At 37.2% G+C, this 20,261-nt stretch overlaps 1 protein-coding gene and 1 long non-coding RNA gene across 4 annotated transcripts in view; one reads left to right on the top strand and one right to left on the bottom strand.

Annotated features, from left to right (window-relative positions):
- Window positions 1-508: 508 nt before the first annotated feature.
- Window positions 509-2,964, bottom strand: LOC149502175 (uncharacterized). Its single transcript, XR_016323723.1, has 3 exons — window positions 2,745-2,964; window positions 2,430-2,593; window positions 509-1,035 (listed from the first exon to the last, which is right to left on the bottom strand). It is a non-coding gene; the product is annotated as an uncharacterized LOC149502175 (long non-coding RNA).
- Window positions 2,965-5,804: 2,840 nt separating this feature from the next.
- LOC149502174 (uncharacterized) overlaps window positions 5,805-20,261 on the top strand; it is a 34,245-nt gene continuing 19,788 nt past the window's right edge. The window contains exons 1-2 of one of the 3 annotated variants that reach the window (XM_089730282.1): window positions 5,805-6,317; window positions 16,462-16,623. In XM_089730282.1, the coding sequence (XP_089586408.1) occupies window positions 16,576-16,623 (48 nt within the window). In that variant the 5' untranslated portion in view covers window positions 5,805-6,317; window positions 16,462-16,575. Of the gene's footprint in view, window positions 6,318-6,601; window positions 6,871-16,461; window positions 16,624-20,261 lie in introns of those variants that run through there. The other 2 variants (XM_089730280.1, XM_089730281.1) reach the window with 2 other exon arrangements.

Here is a 20,261-nt window from a genome sequence, read left to right as displayed (position 1 = left end):
GAAAACTAATGTTTTCGATTATTGCTTTTGATTCAGCCTTATTTAATTTAGTGCCCGATCTTCTACGCGGTTTATTCTTAAAGTAGAAGTTTCTAGAACGAAATCCATAAACCAAAAAAAAACGCTCATTTCGTAAAGCGTATTTTCATGAAACATTGCATTTACATAGCGAGCTATTGTTGTTTCCTATCAAACACGTCAGAACACATCAAATATATTATCTGTGGAACACATTTCTGCGGACTTTATTTTTAATTTGAGATATCAATTGACAAGGAAGTCCTCAAAATTGTATTTGTTTTGAAAACAGTATAAAATTAAAAACCAATGAAAGTCAGAAATATTTGCGTAAAAATTTAATTACGAATCTTGGGCCGCGTTATTTCCATTTTAATTAGAGATACCACTACGTTCTTTTATTTTAATTAAATTAGAGATTAAATAATTAAATTAGAGAGAGAGAGAAACGGCAATGAATATTTTAATTCTATTATTTTTGCCGATAGGCCAAGCCTAGATGGGTTTTTCTTCTCATGTAAGAAAATAATCATGTGGGTGATACTATTACAGTAATGATATCGTACAGTTTTGAGGCATAAAAAATTCAAGGCAGCTCATTTCAGGTGTTTATTTCATAATACAACTCTTCTATAACGAAGCATCATGTCTATTTAATGGCTAATGTAAATGTTCGATAAATAAACTTTTACTAAACAGCCTTCAAAAAATATCGCTCTGTTACTATTTTATTTTATTTGATGTACATATCCGATCCTGTTGAAGGAATGGTAAACAGTCGACGTCGCCCTAAACACGTCATTAGGGATCCTCCCGATCCATTAACGGTGCTTTTAGGTACCACAAGCACGAAGGGCTCGACGAGTGAATTAACCCATAGACACAGCCCACGGAGTTTCTCGCCGGATCTTCTCAGTAGGTCGCGTTTCCGATCCGCTGGTGGATTCTGCGAAGCACTGCTCTTGCTAGGGCCAGTGTTAGCGACACTCCGAAGCTAAAATTGCCTCTCAAAGCTGTCTGCATAAGTAGAAAAAAAAATTATGACTTCAAAAATCGTTTAAAACAAACAGGTCTTCTGTTCTGGTTATAATTTGAACTTTATAATAGATTACTTTAATAACTTATAGATAACTTATTTAAGCGGTAGGCAGTGGCATGGCTCTGTCCCTGGCATTGCTGAAGTCCATGGGTGACGGTAACCACTCACCATCAGGTGGGCCGTATGCTCGTCTGCCTACAAGGGCATAAAAAAAAAAAGAAGAGACCTGCCACCGACACAAGAAAAGTGTTCAATCGATAAATTATAATACAAGGGGAATGAGTAGGCATTTCTGTAAACCACTACGAACATGACATGGACGATATCGAATTTAAATATATCAATCTCGTTCAGTTTTAGAACCGAATGCTTATCTTAAAACAATAATTATAGATTATCGTTTATAAAAATCAAAGTAAAATCACTTCGAACTAGGATTTTTCGATAAATGCTGATTGTCGCTAACTAAGCCGTAGGTTGTTAGCCGTTTATTTGTGTTGATACTCGTATAAAGGTTTGTAGTCGCCGTGGCCTAAAAGATAAGACGCAAGTGTAGTTGTATGAACCGATGAGACAATGCCGGTGTTCAAATCCCGCAGGCGAACATCTTTTTTTCTTACTTAGTACGTGCTAACGAACAACTTGCACGACGAACTAAAACCGTCGTGTACTAAAAATTACAACATGGAATATTTATCAAATTTCCAAAATTAGGTACCTAGTTAATCTCTCTACTCTACTCATCTCTCGGTGTGTGTGAACACAAAACGAGACCTACAGCTTTCTCTTGTAGCGTGTATGGTCCGGTAGCCACAGTGCAATAAAAAAGGTTTGCGTGAAAAAAATCGATCAAACAAAAACGTCTTAAGTACAAAACCCAATGTGAACGACATCGGAAATGACTGTCGAGGCGAATGACTTACCGATCGATCATAAATATATAGCGAAACTACAATATCGCATGTTCGCTGGCTTATAGACGGCTTCATTGCCCACTCAAAATCGTTTAGCGTTTAAAAATTGTAGATCATAATTTTTTTTATTGCTTAGATGGGTGGACGAGCTCACAGCCCACGTGGTTGTTAAGTGGTTACTGGAGACCATGGATATCTACAACGTAAATGCGCCACCCACCTTGAGATATAAGTTCTAAGATCTCGGTATAAATTACAACGGCTGCCCCGCCCTTCAAACCGAAACGCATTAGGTACTGCTCACGGCAGAAATAGGCAGGGTAGTGGTACCTACCCGCACGGACTCACAAGAGAACTTACCACCAGTAAAGTATATTCATGTTAAGTCGAATTCCAAGAAGCATTTTTCGGCAATTAAAAAACGGATGCGAGGTAGGCTCTTACTGTTTTTAGCCTACCTGTCTTCCAGTAGCCTGTAGGGGTGGGGAGCTCAGAGCTTAGCCTGAAGCCTTTTCGTCGTCGATCGTTTGATGGAACGCCGATGTGACTCCTACTGTTCGAACCGAGGTACGGTATTCAGGGTCACTAGCCCCGAGCCAAACGAGGCGATCAAAAGCTTTCACTGAAGTTAATATTGTCCGTTTGTTGACAATTATATGACGGTTTATCGGTCTAGGATTTTCAAATTTTCTGATAAATTAATGAAATCGATCAATTAATATACCTATATAATACAATTTGTCCCCCTTATGGCAATTACCTATTACACTTACAGTTCCTTAGCAAAACGTGCATTCTTCAATCTGCAATAAATGAGTGCAAGAATAGTATTTTTGAGCTCTGAAGAGACTCTAGAAAAGTTGAAAACATATTTATAATTGGCCCGTCTTGGACCTGCGACCTCTTGAATGAGACACGCTTTTTGTTTTAGCGACCTGCGCGACCAAATGCGCAAAGTACGCGGCATGTAGACGCTGCTAGCACGATTTATTCTTTTTTATGTATTTTTTTTTATTTGGTAAAAACCTGAACTTTAAAAAAAATTATAAATGTAAACTTGTCAATAGCACTGAGCAAGTAATCACTACGTTATAGTCAATAGCTACCTAACAAAAACAGGAAATCAGTTGACAGACCGGTACTGAACTATTTTGTCTTTGCCTATTTATATAAAGATGTTGAGATGAGATGATTTATATAAAGATTCATATCCATAATAATATTATAAAAGTGAAAGTTTGTTTGTGTGTCCTTTCACGTCGAAACGAAATAACGGATCGATATGTTTTATTTAAAAGTGATAGTTTTAGGTCAGGAAAGGCTATCTTTTATCCCGAAAACATCTCGGTCATGCGGGAAACGGTTTTTTTATTTTTAGAAAAATTAGATAACAATTTAGAAAAAAAGGCACATTTCTTTGAATACCCGAGCGAAACCGCGGATAAGCCAATAAATTATAAAGGTAAACAAAAAACCCGACTACGTTAAAAATACTAACTAAAAAGTATAACATAAAGGTATTTTAAATACACATAATATGTTTGCATGTTTCATTTCTTTGTTTTACCCGCCTACGAGCTGGTTTGTATTCGAATTCACTATCAGCTAAAATCTGAAATCAAATTTGCTTCACAGAAACCGAATCCCAATAAATCAGACGGCAACGACAGTATTTTTCCTGAAGATCTCAAGCTTAAGGTAGAGATTGACATTGAGGCATATACCTACTCTGAAAATCTGCAATGATATGGAAAAAGTTCAATGGATAAACAACTGACAAAAATATATATTTAGACCACTTCACAACAACAAGGGTTTTTCAAACTCATATTTAGACTACAGACTTGTGAGTTTAAAGTCGCACAACAGCAAGGTTCTATTGTATAGAACCAATAGCGGCCTGAGATTCCAACCGAGGTCGCAATTTAGTACTTATGTGGAAACAGATTGTTACACAGATCATAATAATAGCAATGAGAGTATCCCGGACACATAACCGTACTGGCAGCAAACCTCTATAAATATTATAGCACATGGCATAGTTCATAATCTTATTTAACAAATAAATAAAACATACTGTCTATGCCCTTCAAGCCAGACACTAGCCAAGGATGCATTGTATTTAAATTAAGAAGAGCTTTAGATGGATGGGAAGGTGGTGTTTCGTTTATGTCGAAAGATAAGTAACATTTGACATTCTGACTACAAAACTCCATTCGCATCGTCATAGAAAGAGCTGACTTAATTTTATCTAGTGTAGAGTGACGTAGCCTTCAGGCCACAATTTAAATAAAGAAAAAACGTATGTTCGGTAGAGCTGGTATATGAACCCGCTGGAATTTGTTTACCAATACTAATTGGATATCTCGGCTCTATAATAAATGGTTAAGATCGCAGTGACAGAAAGATTTGTAGAAGGTTTCAAATGACGAAATTAGCAATGACAATAATCTCTCGGGTCCCGAAAGAGCAAAAAATATCCCCCAAAACAAAGGTGAGATTTGTACCCATGTTGGTCTTCCCTACATTCGTGTATTTATGCAGAATCTTGGTCTCTCAGAGACACTGATATAATTAAAATCGACGTCTTTGATATGTAGTGTTGGATACTCATGTTACAAATTATATACGGGCCGATCGCAGAACTAATTCGTCAGTCATCCGTGAAATAATATATAACAACAAGACTTTCAACCTTCTACTACTAGCGAGTCTCTCTGGATACGTCGCTGGTAGAAATCCAAATAACCTAGAAAATATAGTATGCATAGTCGATGGGAAAAGACCACACGATCGATCACTCACGCATTGTGCAGACCAAATAAAATCCCTCACAGGTCTGCTTTTGTCTGAGGCATTCAAGAAGACTGGGAAAAGACAAATATATATTTTTTTATGAATGAATTTGTTAGGAAAATTTTAGTTTAGACAAGAGCAAACGAAGATAACGATATAGAAGATATAAACAATAAGTTAGAAATTAAATGTGTCATTAAAGTTTACTAATCCTTTGGCTGGCGCCACCGGTAGCTGAGCTGTACGAATTGTTTTTCGTGAGTTTGATTCATATTTCGAGAAAACATTTATGTGACTTAAAAGTTCTTTATTGTTTTTGGGGGTCTTAACATCTAATTGAATATATTTCCGCACATATAAGTATGTTTGCCAGTCTGTGATTCCTATTGTACAAGATTCCTGTTCACAGCGGACTGTAGCTAAGTTTCTCGAATGAGCATTAAAATTTTATATAATATTCGCTGTTTCACAACAGCTTTTAAAAATTATCATATAATTCTATTGTGGATCTTAAGGAATAAATTCGTATATCGACATTCGTAGTATTTTATGCACATTACACATGAATAATTAAAATCCACGTTCGCATAGCGTGTCCAAAAGATAACGGATTTACATTATAAGACTGCACGGTACCGAATAGTTTAAGCGTGTTCGTTTCGTTCGTTTACTAAAATCCATTTAAAAAACTAGATTTATATTCGGTCTATTTTAAATAAATTATAATTATCAGAGCGCACTAGTAGGTACCTACATGATGTTCTACATATTTCATATAATAACGGCGCTCGATAAATTCTATCCAAATTCCCGTCAGTGATCTACATCGAACCTTAATTATATATAAAAGTTATATTAAAATTGTAAACAAATCGAGAAGCCACTTTCAATAATGAAATCCGTGCATTTATCGAAGGAGTCTTCAATTATCAGCGGCTGCTTCAATGGTTTCGCATCGATAATAGATCTACGATCTGTCATAAATTTCATTGCAATCGAGGATCCGGCTGATCAATTCGGTCGGTGGAGCCGGGAGGTCGAGAAAGGCGCGTGCGCGAGCCCGGGACGCGTGGCGGCGGGCGCGGCTCGCAGCGGCACTCGGCAGTGCGCGAGTCGTCGTCGCCTGCCGCGCCGCCGTCATGGCCGCGCCGCGACGCGACCGCTGACTGCAGCCAACGACCGCGCCCGACTCCCGACAACCGCGCCTGCGGTCTCACGCCGTCACCTAAACTCTTGCGAGTCGGTCTCCCGACTACGTCCCAATCTGCTCCAGTCTATCGAGGTGTCGGAGTGAGCTTTGTTCTCGACGGTAACGCGCGCGAGTTTCCGTGTCCCGCGATATCCATCCGCCGTCCGCTCTATGTTCGTGACGATACATAGGTAACGTTATCACGTACGAAAACATTTGCTATAATCCGGCCGGAATCTGTCGCGGTTCGTCACGACATTTCTGAATATCTGGACTCTTTCTGATCGGATTCTTCCTTCTTCGTGTCAACCGGTAACCGACGGTCGTGTGTTGCGCGTCCGACTGCTCCGATGCTCTGTCGGTTAGTCATTTCCGAAGATTTCAATTAGTTACAGTAAAAGTAAACGCTTAAAACTAAGAATGTTTGTTTAGAAGCTTTTTAGTTTTGACTACAAAGGTGTCTGGTCGCGGTGTGCGGGTGTTACATAATGGTGGAGTGGAGCGTCTTACGAGCAGGCGCTCGCTACCTCGATACCTTCATTATAACAAACACCCTTACAGGCCTTGAGTTTTATCTAGCTACCATGCTTACTTTTGTTATTTTGCTACAGTTTTTTTTATCTTAATATATTTTTATATACCTATTAGAGGCGAAATTAGCTGAAATTTAGCTCTACGAAGAGTCCGCATAAAAATCGTTTCAATTCGTTGATGTTGTGGATATGGAACGCTGCAGAGGTCGAGTTAACGGTAATCAGTGTTAATTATCTGAGTGTTGATGTTCCATCATAAGAACACTAGGTGTAGTAGGACATTCTGTCGTTGGAATCGCGGCCGTGCTCATGGACCGAGAAGTATCATTGGTCAGGCGGCTCTCACTATGCGGAGTTGTAGGAAAACCACCCAAATACGAGGTATTGCTTACCTTTATGTTAAATATTTAATGCGCTTTTTAACTGTACAAAACTACTATTATGCTTTATGTTAAGATTTATTTCTTCAGTACAACGGACAGGTTTTAGGAGAATGTTAAATTTTTTTGTTGTTTTTTAAATAACAATGTTTCGTGTTTAATTACGTTTAATATTGACTTTAAATAAAATCAACGTACATGTCTATTAAAAAAAAAAAAACTTAACCACCAGTAGCTTAACAAAACCATTAATAACTTTAATAATACAGTACGATAGTCTAGCTTTATCGAAGTGTTTTGATCGATATAGTTTGTAGACACAGAGGTGGATTCCACTCCACTGCGCTTGACGGATACTCACGACAACAACGTGGGTTGGTACTAGCGTTTGTATTATATTATCTTTCGTAGGGGCCCAATTGTAAAACTGAATTATGATAGGACTACGTGTTCCTAAAGTGCCAGCAATTGGCACTCGCTTTGAATTTAGTATACAGTACTAAGAATATACTTACAATTGTATATTTTATTGTGAATTCTGTTCTCGTCTTTAGCCTTGTCGTAAATTGTTAAGTATCGAAGTATATTAAGAAAAATATTCTAATTATATCGGTGTAGTGTTTTTTTTTTTCTTTCGACGACGCTTAGTTGGAATATTCCCTTAGGCTACCAGGGAATAGGTAAAGAAAAAAAGTGTTTTTTTGGTTATTCTCGAAGGAACTAATTAATAAAACTACATACATTAAGACAAAAACATAAAAAATATCTCATCTGAATAATCAATTGAACACTATAAAAAAAATTTTTGTCTGGAAAAAAATTCTATACGTATTTTTTTTTATTGCTTAGATGGGTAGACGAGCTCACAGCCCACCTGGTGTTAAGTGGTTACTGGAGCCCATAGACATCTACAATGCGCCACCCACTTTGAGATATAAGTTCTAAGGTCTCAGTATAGTATAAAAGTACTTAATGGTTTTTTGTCTTTGAATCAGACAAGGTTGCTCCTCATGGTCACCGACGTTCGCTGCAAACACTGAACGGGACACGGTTACGAATAACCACCACCTTAATATAATTTTACGAACTTAATATATTTGTATAATTCATTGTCATTAATTTGATGATTGCTGCCGTAGTTGGTCAGATAAGCCCCTCGACGGCTCACCTGGTTTTGCCGCAGCCTACGGATAACACAACGTAAGCGCCAGTGCTATAACTGGGACACGAAGTCTGAACCTCAATCATTATATTGAATACCGTTCTCTCCTAGCCTTCAAACCGGAACTCATAGACGCTAGCGGAAATAATCGGGTTAACCCTCGCATAGCGCACAATATTCACAACTAGCAAAAAAACATAGTATTATACTACTTATAAGGTACTTACTTACATTACATATTACATAAATATATTTACGTTTCTGATCCAGGCATTGCTTATTACGAGCTATGGTAACCTCATAAGAAATAGCAATGAATAAAAGCAATAAAAAAAAATTTGACTGAGAGATTGATGAGATGAAAAAAATATATATTTTATCAATCAGTTACATATAAAAACGAAATTAAGTAGTAATCTTATTATAATTATTATTTTAGTCATATTTCCCGACAGACTCGAATGAGGACTAGTACAATTGAATTTCTTTTACATAGTTGCATACTAAAAATAGATCAGGGCTTAGATTATAAGCGTGCCCCAAACAAAACTAGGTTTACGGTCGGTTTGACACATTTAGCCCGTCTTATGTCCGTTGCGGATTTGGTCAGCTGAAAGAAAATTCGTGTCTCACTTTTAATATATTCGTCTCGCTTTTATTGGAACGAAGTTCCTTATTAATATATTTAAATGTCTTTTTAACATTATTTTATGTAAATTAAAGAAAAAAAGTGATCGCTTTTTTATAGTGTTATTCATATAATGTTGTTTTATACCAATTCAATAGTGTTGTGACGCTTCGAACTTACAATTTCAATGCTAAAAACATTCAAACGTTATTAGTTGTGAATTTTAAACATATTATTTATATGATTTAGTGGTAAACTTGAATAAACTACTATGAGTGAACGCTAAATAGAAAATAGGGCCGAGAAAATCAGGATTGTATTTCCGTATCATTTGACAACCTAACAGGCTACTCATAATGTGATACAATACGTTTCCACTTAAAGAAAATTTATCAACACGTTCTTTGAACAACAAGCTGTAGTATAAAATAAGTTTTATAAACAGTTAAAGAAGCGATTATGTTATTTTCTTCGGTTTTCGCGAGACATAGACATAATTAAAACTGTTTTTACGGTTTAATTTCGCTTTGATTATTGCTATTATATGCGGACGATCGTGATCGTATTATTCCGATGAGCAATTAACATTAGACTAACGTGAGCTCGTCTATCGAAGATAGGAATAGGCTACTCTGGCCTCTTGAAGCTATTTGACTATTATATTAAGCTTTACTATTTAGCCGTCCATACGTGATACTATAGGTCTAACTATTGCTCCACAGAAATAGCCGCGCGTTCCGCTTTGATAGGCAGGATAGTCATTCGATTCCCATTATGACTTCGACCCAGCGTCCCGCGCCAGAGATTGGAAAAGTGAATCGTAACTCGTTTACTTATTAATTGTTAATTGCTATAAAAAAGTTTTTTAAGATTGTATTAAATTGTAAATGACTATTATAGAAGACCTATCCACAGCAATCATGTGTGCAAACAGTTTTATAATCTGTTTACGAGTCCCAATCGGTTATACGGGATAAATTTTTATTACGTTTAATCATCAGTAGGTCAATCGCCAGACGCGATTTTATGTCACACAAATATAATATATTTTTTGTAAATATTACTGTTTACTTAACCGTCGGACTATGTACAGTTATTAATTACAATACATTTATGGGTTTCTTAGGAGCTTCGCTCGTATTTATTGTGTTTTATTTATGGGGGAATAAATAGTGTTGAATTACTTTGAGAAGGTTATATTTATTGTTAATCAGCTACCAATTAAAACGTTGTGGTGCAAATGACCAATTAATTGAGTGGCTTAGATAGAGGTTAAAAGAGTTAGTTATAGAAAACTTTGGGTAATATGCGTAATAATAGTTTGGTTGCATTAACGAAATCTGAAATATGTTTCTCTCATAAAATTTTCAAAATCCATATAAATTTTCCGACTATTGCAGCATATATATATCACACACAACGCACTTTACCCAATAAGCTAATAACTAATAGTAAAAAACATAAAAATACATTTAAAAGAAGAAATTTATCACCGGAATCAGAACCTCATTCCAACGTTATGTTACAACTACAAATTCATTAATTTACTTATTTTTCACATAAAATAAGAGAAACTTACAACTTCACAAAACATCTGGACATGTTGGAAAGAATGATGTCAATAGAAAATTTTGATTACTTTGTCCTTTCAAGATCACCTGGACAACAAAGCGAATTATCGTTTAGAGGTAGTTCAAAAGTCCACCACGAGGCATAAGTTTGAAATCTGAATAGAATTGGTACTCCACTCCTGGGAAAACTAAAATCGCTTCGACGGCTGCCCGTCTCTTCGAAGCGGATCACACGATTGCTTTGCGGCAGAAAGAGGCAGGTTGGAATCCGTTACTAGCTACGAATGAGAATTTTTAAAAAAAACTGAAGGATACTATTAAGGGACAGGTAATTGGATAGTAGTGTAACAGAGACTTAAACAACTAATTGATTTAAAATCCATAAACCACGAACAGACAGACAAGACGCTGCATTAAAAATTTAAATATTATTATGTTTACGTAATAAAATTGTTTATTTTCACAATGGCGCCACGGCCCATGCTATAAACCGAAGTAATCGGTAATTAAAATATTCAATTACTTTTCAACGACCACGAAATGCGAGTAGGCGCTCTAAATAATTTTAATATCGTTTGGGCTTCATTCGTCGGGTCACTATTTACGGGAAGGACAATCCACAACGGCAGCGTCGCGCTCTGTTGCCCCCCGAAGGCCATTCCAAATTTAACTGGAACCAGCTTAACCGACACCCATCAATCAAAACGCACATTGTTAATTTTGTACTTTCCTAAAACTATAATAATAAACCCGGTGCGTTACTTCAACAACAATTCACAGAGGGAATAATTATTTATTATGCTTATACACGCAGGCCACCGACACGTTACGTGTCTAACTATTTATCTGCACCGTAAAATGCTATGTATGTAGGTTGTATAACCGTTTATTTCCATAACCGCTTATAGTACACGAAGGAAATTGTGGTTTGAGTACAGTAATTACGTCACGTAACGTTCTAAACTATTATCCATTCAGGGTGCTTCTATGGCACGGCGCGGACTACTTATCTCACTTATCTTAAGGTGCCTAAGCCTCCCTAAATACCCCTATGACTCTGAAATTTACGATACGAGAAGATTTTAGCGAGCGCTGCGTTATCTGTGTTTTCAGAGAATGTTGTGAGCGCTGACAAGCCGGTTGGTAAAATTCGTCGATTAACTACCTACCTGCATCACGCAACAGTGTTAGATTGGTTCAAAATACTTGTATATCAAAAATATAATATTTCCATAAGTGCATTTTGTATTAGTTTACTATTGAAATGAAAGTTTGAATGAGTTCGATTTTGACGCGTGTGTTTACTTACATCGCCTCAATGAGATTTATCATTGTGACGCACACAGTACGACGCTAGAGACGGGTAAAGTTTATGTCCGGTACGTTAAACGTTGTTTAGTTATGATAAAAACGCATTTGGCTTAATATTCTATAATATAATATAATTTTCAGAAACCTAAAATGACATCAATAGACGAGTTTGTGAATTCACCGGCATGGCTTGCAAAGGTATTGAAAATTAAATAGTTGCTCCGACATTGAAATTACGATTCATTATAAAATTTATCGAATACGGTAAAATGCATCATGACATATTCATTGAATAAAATTATTAGTTTTACAAAATAATGTGTCAATGACGTTGTATTACGCTGTAGAGTATTAAAGCCAAAGCTAAATTAATAAATCCAAAATGAAACTTCGTAAAACATAGCTCTATAGAGATATTTATGCAAGTTTAGTTATTTCACGATATCACGCGATTCTCATATTTTCATGTCTAATTTAGCGATTGTACTGTTCAATGGGAATAATCGTGACGACCCACAAACATTTAAATTTAATTACACTTTATGATAAAACACTATTTATCATAAAACAAAATGAATAAGGTCATCCGTGATTTCAACTATTCACATTCTAATCTGTTTTAATGTATAACGACGCGATCACTTCTTGGATTAGATAATACTAAACTAACATTAAATCAAATCAAATCAAATCAAAAAAATTTTATTCAACATAAATGAAAGTACATACTTGTTGAACCTCAAAAGAACTACCGCCAATTCACAAGAGCTAGCCTCCGTCCTGAGAATAAAATACTTACCGAAAGAAAATAGCGAAGAGCTTGAGTTTACAAGAAAAATAAAAACAATTCCAAAGGGCTTATACAGAAGCGGAATAAATGATTGATTTATGTAGACAAATCTAAATATTATGTCAAATGTTCACGAATTACTTCCACGATGATGTAATCATAAAAATCAAACCCGCGAAAATTATAATTTGCGTTACTACTGGTGGTAAGGGGGTCTTGTGAGCCCGCACGGGTAGGTACTACCGCCCTGTTTATTTCTACCGTGAAGCAGTAATGCGTTTCGATTTGAAGGGTGGAGCAGCCGTTGTACTGATAAACTGAGACTTGGAACACATGTCTCAAGTTCGGTGGCGACATTAACTTGATTGATGCCTATGGTCTCCAGTGACCACTTAACATCAGGTGGACCATGAGCCTGTCCACCCATCACAACAATAAAAAAATTAACTTGAAAAAAGTATTGGATCTATCCTAATGATACATTTGACTGCAAGAAAAAATCACCGAGAAAAACGTGAAGACTGATTTGTAGTAAAATAATTCGTTGTCTTTTTAATTTTAAAAAGTCGTTCAATTATTTTTGAACAGACACGGCTAGAATAAAAAGTACGACGCTCGTGAAAACGTACTAAAATTCTCTATAATTATGCGTATGAGATCACTGGACTTAGATGTAAAATGTCCGTAATACTTTGTACATAATGATGTTCGTCATTACGTGCTGAACTCACCCGATCACAGGTGTTATTCGACGTACACCTTATGAAGGCTAATTTCGTATCTATGAATTATTTAAGTACAATATTGTTGTGTGTTGCATAATTTTATTAATGATTACGCGCTTGGTAAGGCATGGCGAATTGTAAACAGTAATAAATGAAGTCTGTAGAAGTCTGCCGTGAAGCAGTAATGCGTTTCGGTTTGAAGGCTGGGGCAGCCGTTGTAACTATACTTGAGACCTTAGAACTTATATCTCAAGGTGGGTGGCGCATTTACGTTGTGGATGTCTATGGGCTCCAGTAACCACTTAACACCAGGTGGGCTGTGAGCTCGTCCACCATCAAAGCAACAAAAAAAAATTTTTTTTTTACTTCGGAGCTGAATTAAATTGAAAATTTCAAGTAATAATTTTTAATTATTTTTGAACAGTTGCTTTTTTTTATTAGAGTTGAAGTATATATAAATTATAAATATACTTATAGCTCTATAGAGTTGGTTTTTGTGCAATATTAAAAAGCGATGTTTGATTTCCAGATTTTTTTTTTTTATTGCCTTTGTAGGCAGACGGGCATACGGCCCACCTGATGGTGAGTGGTTACCGTCGCCCATGGACTTCAGCAATGCCAGGGGCAGAGCCAAGCCGCTGCCTACCGGCACCACTGTCTGTTTATACTTAGTCTGGCCATAAATACTGTTACGGGCGGCACTGAAAATTTCGGGAATTAACGAAGTGACACAACATTACTATTTAAAAATGTATTTATTGCTTTTCGAAGTATTCTCCGCGAAATTTGACACATTTTTCCATACGGTGGAACCAATCATTGAAGCAACCATTCCATTCGGAAGTTGGGGTCTCCAAAATGGCCGTTTTGTAGGCGTCCACAGCTTCTTCAGGTGATGAAAATCTCTGTCCACGCAATTTATTCTTTATTTTAGGGAAAGTATAGAAATCATTAGGGCTTAGGTCGGGGCTGTACGGCGGATGGTCTAATAATTCTATGTTTTCTTACTCTAAAAACTCTTTTGTTCTGTGCGCGGTGTGAGAACTTGCATTGTCGTGATGGAGGATGATGCGGCGGTTGCAGTTCTCTTTACGGAGTTCAGTTTTTTACACCTAATTGTTCATGCAAGATTATTTGTATTTGACTCATGCCAATGTCTAAAGTTGCCTGAATTTCGCGGTATGTCACATGTCGATCTTCCTCAATCAGCTTACGCACAGCATCAACGTTTTCTTGGGTGAGTGCAGTTTTTGGACGACCTTGACGGGGATCATCACTGAGCTTGACACGTCCACATTTAAACTCAGCAAACCAGCGATAAATTGTGGTTTTGGATGGGGCTTCATCACCAAATGCAGATATCATCCGGTCAACACACTGTTTTTGTGTTAAACCACTTCGAAAGTCATAATAAATCATCGCTCTTGAATTTTCTTGAGTTGAATTCCATTTTCTCAACGACTAAACAAGTTTGACAAAACCTCGTGACAAGACCGAGAATCTTTTTTTAAATAAATAAATGGTATTCGATTTTTAAAACCAAGGAGTTTTCAATTAAAAAGATTTTAATATGACGGGAACAGTGGAAATATTCCATTCCCGATACTTTTAGTGCAGCCTAGTACAATTAAAAATAAAAAAAATTCTATTGCAAATAACATTTATTACTTTTACAGTGTGTTAGTTTAATACATAAATATAAATCAATTTAAAGTATAAAATGATTATTCGAAGTAGTCTCCATTGGCTGCAATACAGTCCTTTAAGCGTTGAGGCCAGCTGTCAATAGAAGCACGCACTCTTTCCATGGGAAAAATTTTCACTACCAATCGTACGGATTGTTTTAGGGACTCCAAATTATCATGACGTTTAGAGCAAGCCGTACTCTCTAAGACTGACCATAAATAATAATCCAGCGGTTTAAGAATCCAGTCCAGTCTTCAGCTCTGATGAAGTCCGAAACGTTCGTTTCCAACCAAGACTGCGTAGACCGAGCTTTATGACCTGGCGCCGAGTCTTGCTGGAGGGACCATTCTTGATTATTGAACATGGTGTTGTTAAGGGGCTTCACTACCTTCTCAAGAATGGTATCTTGAAACACTTGTGTCGATGTCTTGATACCTTTTTCACAAAAGTATGGCTCAGTCACTCCTTCATAGCTAATACCCCACCAAACCATCACTGAAGTCGGAAAGTGCCCACGATGCACTCTGTCGACTAATTGGGAAGCTTCCTTAGAGCTTTGAGCATAAATACGGTCATTTTGTTTGTTAAAATGTTGCTCAATTGTAAAAATATTCTCATCCATAAACAAGAATTTTCTATGACTTACCTTTGCGTACCGCTTCAGTAGTTGTTTCGATTTTACCACCCTATTCTCTTTTAAATTATCAGTTAAGAAATGACCAGTACGTCTCTTACAGGCTGCAAGTTCTAAGTCATCTTTTAAAATACGCGACATGTCTCTAGGTGCTATCTTCATCTCCCGAGATAAATTCTTTTGCTTTCGGACAGGATTTCTTCGAATTCTTTCCCTTACTGCTTTGGCCACCTTTTTCGTACGAACACTACGTGGACGGCCAGATATTTTTCTGTCACAAACAGAGGAGGTCTCATTGCACCTAGTAATAGCCCGGTACACAAACAATTTACCAAGCGTATGAAGAGTTTTAAAAATTGCATTTGGCTCCATACCTACTTTGTGTAATGCAATCACACCGATTCGGTTCTCTTTATCACCCCACTCCATTTTAATATCGCAAAATATTCTACAATGTATTGGCGCCAAAATGAGGAAACTCAATGAGCAATCATATAAAAATTACAGATTCCAAATTCAAATGTAATATTTTATTTATTTTTAATTGTAACAGTATTTATGGCCAGACTAAGTATATTCCCCATAAGTGAGGGAAATTTCATACTCCTTCGTCCGCGCAATTTTCGTAAAAAGGGGTAAAAAGTTTTTGCTCCACGTATATAATATATATCATAGATTAACGTATAATCACGTATATAAAATGTAGATTATTAATTAACGGCCGTCTGGTGTAGTGGTAAGTGACATGGTCACTACACAAGGGGCTCGCGGGTTCGAATCCCGCTAAGGCAAGACATTTGTATTATAATTATAATTATATGACAAGAACCTGGAAAATACATTTTTTTTATAAAAAAAAATGTAAAGTTATGGATGTATATTAATATGTATGTATTGTATGTTTATAATAAAAATCATACATTCATTTCCGTTATCTGGTACCTGTAACGCAAGTTCTTTACGGACTTAGCACGGAACCAGTTAACGAGGTGTGATTGTTAGTAAATATTGACTTATTTATTAAAAAAAAAAAGTAAAAAAAAAAGATTATTATAAGATAATGTTTGGTCGATGGTGGTGCTCAGGTGTCGGGGGCACCGCGCGGGCGCGAGCGGCATGCGGCCCCGACGGCAGACGCCCATGGAGGTCGGCTAGCGCAGCCCCCGCGCCCGCTGTCCCAGCCCCGCCCCGCAGACGCCATGGAACTCGCTGACGTACCTCGACACCGACCCCTCGCCTTCGATAAGGTAAATAAACACTTTATTAAGAAGCAGCTGCTCTTCAGTTGTAAGGCATATCCGATCAAGTGGATCATACCCGATCCGGTGAACCATACCCGATCCGGTGGACTGAATGGTAAACAGTCGACGTCGCCCTAATCACGTGATTACGGATCCTCCCGATCCATTAACGGTGCTTTTAGGTTCCTCAAGCACCGGTCACCGTCCTCGCCGAACCCGTCTTGCGACGAAGAGCTCGACGAGTAAATTAACTCATAGACACAGCCCACTGAATTTCTCGCCGGATCTTCTCAGTGGGTACGCGTTTCCGAGCCGGTGGTAGATTCTGCGAAGCACTGCTATTCCTAGGGCCAGTGTTTAGCAACACTTCCAGTTTGAGCCCCGTGAGCTCTCCTACACGTCAAGGAGAAGCTGAAATAGCCTCTCAAGCCTATCAGCATAGATAGGAAAAAAAAGTTGTTAGGTCTCCTTCGGAGGCGCTCGGGCAACTGTTAGCGAATCCTACCCCTCCAGCTTTACCGGTATTCGTTGCGTTGCGATGCGATGATTTAATATTATGTAGATTAAGCACCATAAACATTGGTGGTCCATTCCATTGATTAAAAATCTATTTGTCGTTCACGTAGATAAGAAGACGGATAGTCTCCCGGTAGGAATTGGAAGAAGAGGAGAACTTTGGTCTTCCTCTTTTCCCTCTTCTTCTCTGGAGGCGCCGGAGTCCGACATAACCCGGTCTGTTACCCCTCTCGGCCGGGTAACCGTAAACAGATTCCCCAGCTTAAATAAAAAAGACGGAAGAGAAATCTAGCAGAAAATTATTGCAAAGAAAATTTCGGAAATTAAGACTTCAATTTTTTATCAATGTTCAATGTTTGAAAATCGTCACTGGCTCTTTTAAGTTACCTTCTCGAGACTTCACGTCAGTACCTTCTACTTCAAAATCACTTTCTCACAAACTTAGTGTGAGCCATGGATAGATCTACCTACCCTCCATAATGTGAACATATAACATGTCATCATGGCAGATAACCGCTTTCTGTGCTTTAAAGGGTCTAGTTTTTATGTCGTCATTGATTACACACCGTTTAAGTGAACACTGAAAGATCACTGTTAACAACAATAAGCATTTACATAAATGCAATAAGGTAAAAGTATTTATTTGCTGAAATTTTTGTGGGCTTTAAACAAACCAATGTTACGGCTTGATTTAATACACTAAATATTGATAAACCGACTGAATTTCTCACCGGATCTTCTCAGTGGGTCATTCCGATCCGACGATAGATTCAGCCCTATATTGCTCTAGGTAGAGAAGATAATGCATTAAATAACATAACATAATATTATCAAAAAAATAATAAAAAAAGTGAATGATTATTTTCATTACAGTCAACAAGACGACATGACAGTTACTTTAACCGACTTCAAAATAGGAGGACGTTTTCAATTCAACTGTATTTTAATGTTTACCTCAGAGCTTTATTATAGGTGATTCGATTTTGATGATACTTTTGTTATTTAGAATCTTATCCTTCTCATGTTTTCTCATGTTTCAATTGAACATTTTTCAAGCTTTGACCTGAGCTTTTGAGTGTTCCTGCGAATAAATAATTTTTTGACTTCGGCTTTGATGATTTCTCCTTTTATTTTATTAAAGTCGGTTTTCTTTTTTATTAAAACTTTGTATTGTTTATTACCAATAACATTAGTCTTAGAGAGATCTAGATCTCTTATCTGAAGGTATTATGCAGAGATTTAGATACGACAATACGATGAAGACACCTTAGTAGCTCAAGAACAACTCGATCGCATCTGCGTGCCTCCTAATTATTATTAACAGTCACTCTATTATATGACCTCAATTTAAGACTGCAGGTTAAAAGCGGTGAGGTCATAAAAATTACAAATGCATCTTTCTTTTGTTATTTCATGCTCCATCAACAGGTTTGAAACGACCTTTTTTCAAGGTTGAACGAGCTCACGGACTGCCTAGTGTTAAGTGGTTACCCGGACTCTACACACAAACAGAACGTGAATGCTCGGAGTTTTGACGGTTTCTTTAACACCTTTCCCATCTCTTAAATGATAACGCGGCACAGGAATGGGCAGGATGATACAACTTACTCGCAAGGCATTACAAACAAGATCTGTCACCAGCAAACCTAGTTTTACATCTTTGATAATATTAAAAAAAAAAAAAAAAAACAGAAAAAGCCGTTACTAGACAATAAATAAAATTAATGTAATATTTTTTTGTGTGTCTAAGTTCAATAAACTAACGAATTAATTTAAAATACACTTAAATAATTATGTTGTAATCTTCGCTTATGTTGTAATCACGCTCTAATCATGGTGGATCCCGTCAAAGCGTGTGAATTTTTTTGACGATTTCAATATGAGATATCTCAGTTTATGATAGACAAGCAAACGACCAAGCATGCTGTTGTTCGCTGCCTGCCGTGAGCACTCTTGAATACTCATTACATTGCGTGCATCATCATCATCATCATCTCAGCCTGTCTACTGTCCACTGCTGAACATAGGCCTCTCTAACTGATGTCCAGTGCGGCCGGTCCGTTGCTACCTGGATCCCACGTGACCCAGCAATTTTCACCAGGTCGTCGGTCCATCTTGTAAGTGGTCGTCCCACACTGCGTTTGCCAGTACGTGGTCTCCACTCGAGGATCTTTCTGCCCCATCGGCCGTCCGATCTTCGCGCTATGTGACCTGCCCACTGCCACTTCAGCTTGCTAATCCTACGGGCTATGTCAGCAACTTTGGTTCTTCTACGGATCTCCTCATTTCTGATTCGATCTCGTAGAGAAATACCAAGCATAGCCCTCTCCATAGCTCGCTGCGCGACACTAAGCTTCCTAAAAAGATCCTTGTGAAGCACCATATAAGCACTTGGTGATTGCGTATATGATTTTCAGAATATATCAGCGCAACTCCGTGACTGTACTGGCAGCGTTGACACCTGCAACCAGTTTCACGAAACACAGACTTAGATTTTAGATGTAACACGAGTTTCGAATGCATCTAAAACAGAGATCTGTCTAATTTCTTTAGACTATTTATAAATATTATATTGGCCTAACACTTCACCTGCGTTTTTTACAAGCTCCCGGCTCGTGTTTCCCGCCAAGCGGAACAGAAATATCTCGCATTCGTTTCATTCAACATATTCGCTTATATGAATGTAACCTCTATACGATTAATCTTAAAAGAGGTTAATATGTTATTTATAACATTCATCTTTAGATGACATAAATAGAATTTCGAATATTGAAAAATTATAACATTAGAAGGAACAGTAGAAATATAAAAAGATACAAAAACAGCGGTGAAGCAATAGCTTTAAATGTTGTTTCCCTTTATAAGAGCAACTCAATTAGTGCTATAGTTTTACGAAGCTAAACTGTATTTTGATATAAATAAAATATTACATTGTATGAATTTCAGAATTGTGAACATTAATGTTTAGTGGTCGTCTCTCATGAAATGCATTGCTGTTGCAATATTCGCTGTTTCGATCCAAACATCTCGCAAACTTCAAAAGCAATTCTGATTTATGCACCATAAAATCTTCATGTTCGTTATTTTGTACGATGGATTTTGTGTAACAAACAGATTAATTTAGACAG

This window comes from Bombyx mandarina, chromosome 10 (genome assembly GCF_030267445.1).
Source record: "Bombyx mandarina strain Sakado chromosome 10, ASM3026744v2".
In the NCBI taxonomy this organism is placed as follows: Eukaryota; Metazoa; Arthropoda; class Insecta; order Lepidoptera; family Bombycidae; genus Bombyx; species Bombyx mandarina.
Note: the sequence above shows the minus strand (reverse complement) of the source record. Positions and strands in the feature narration are given on the sequence as shown.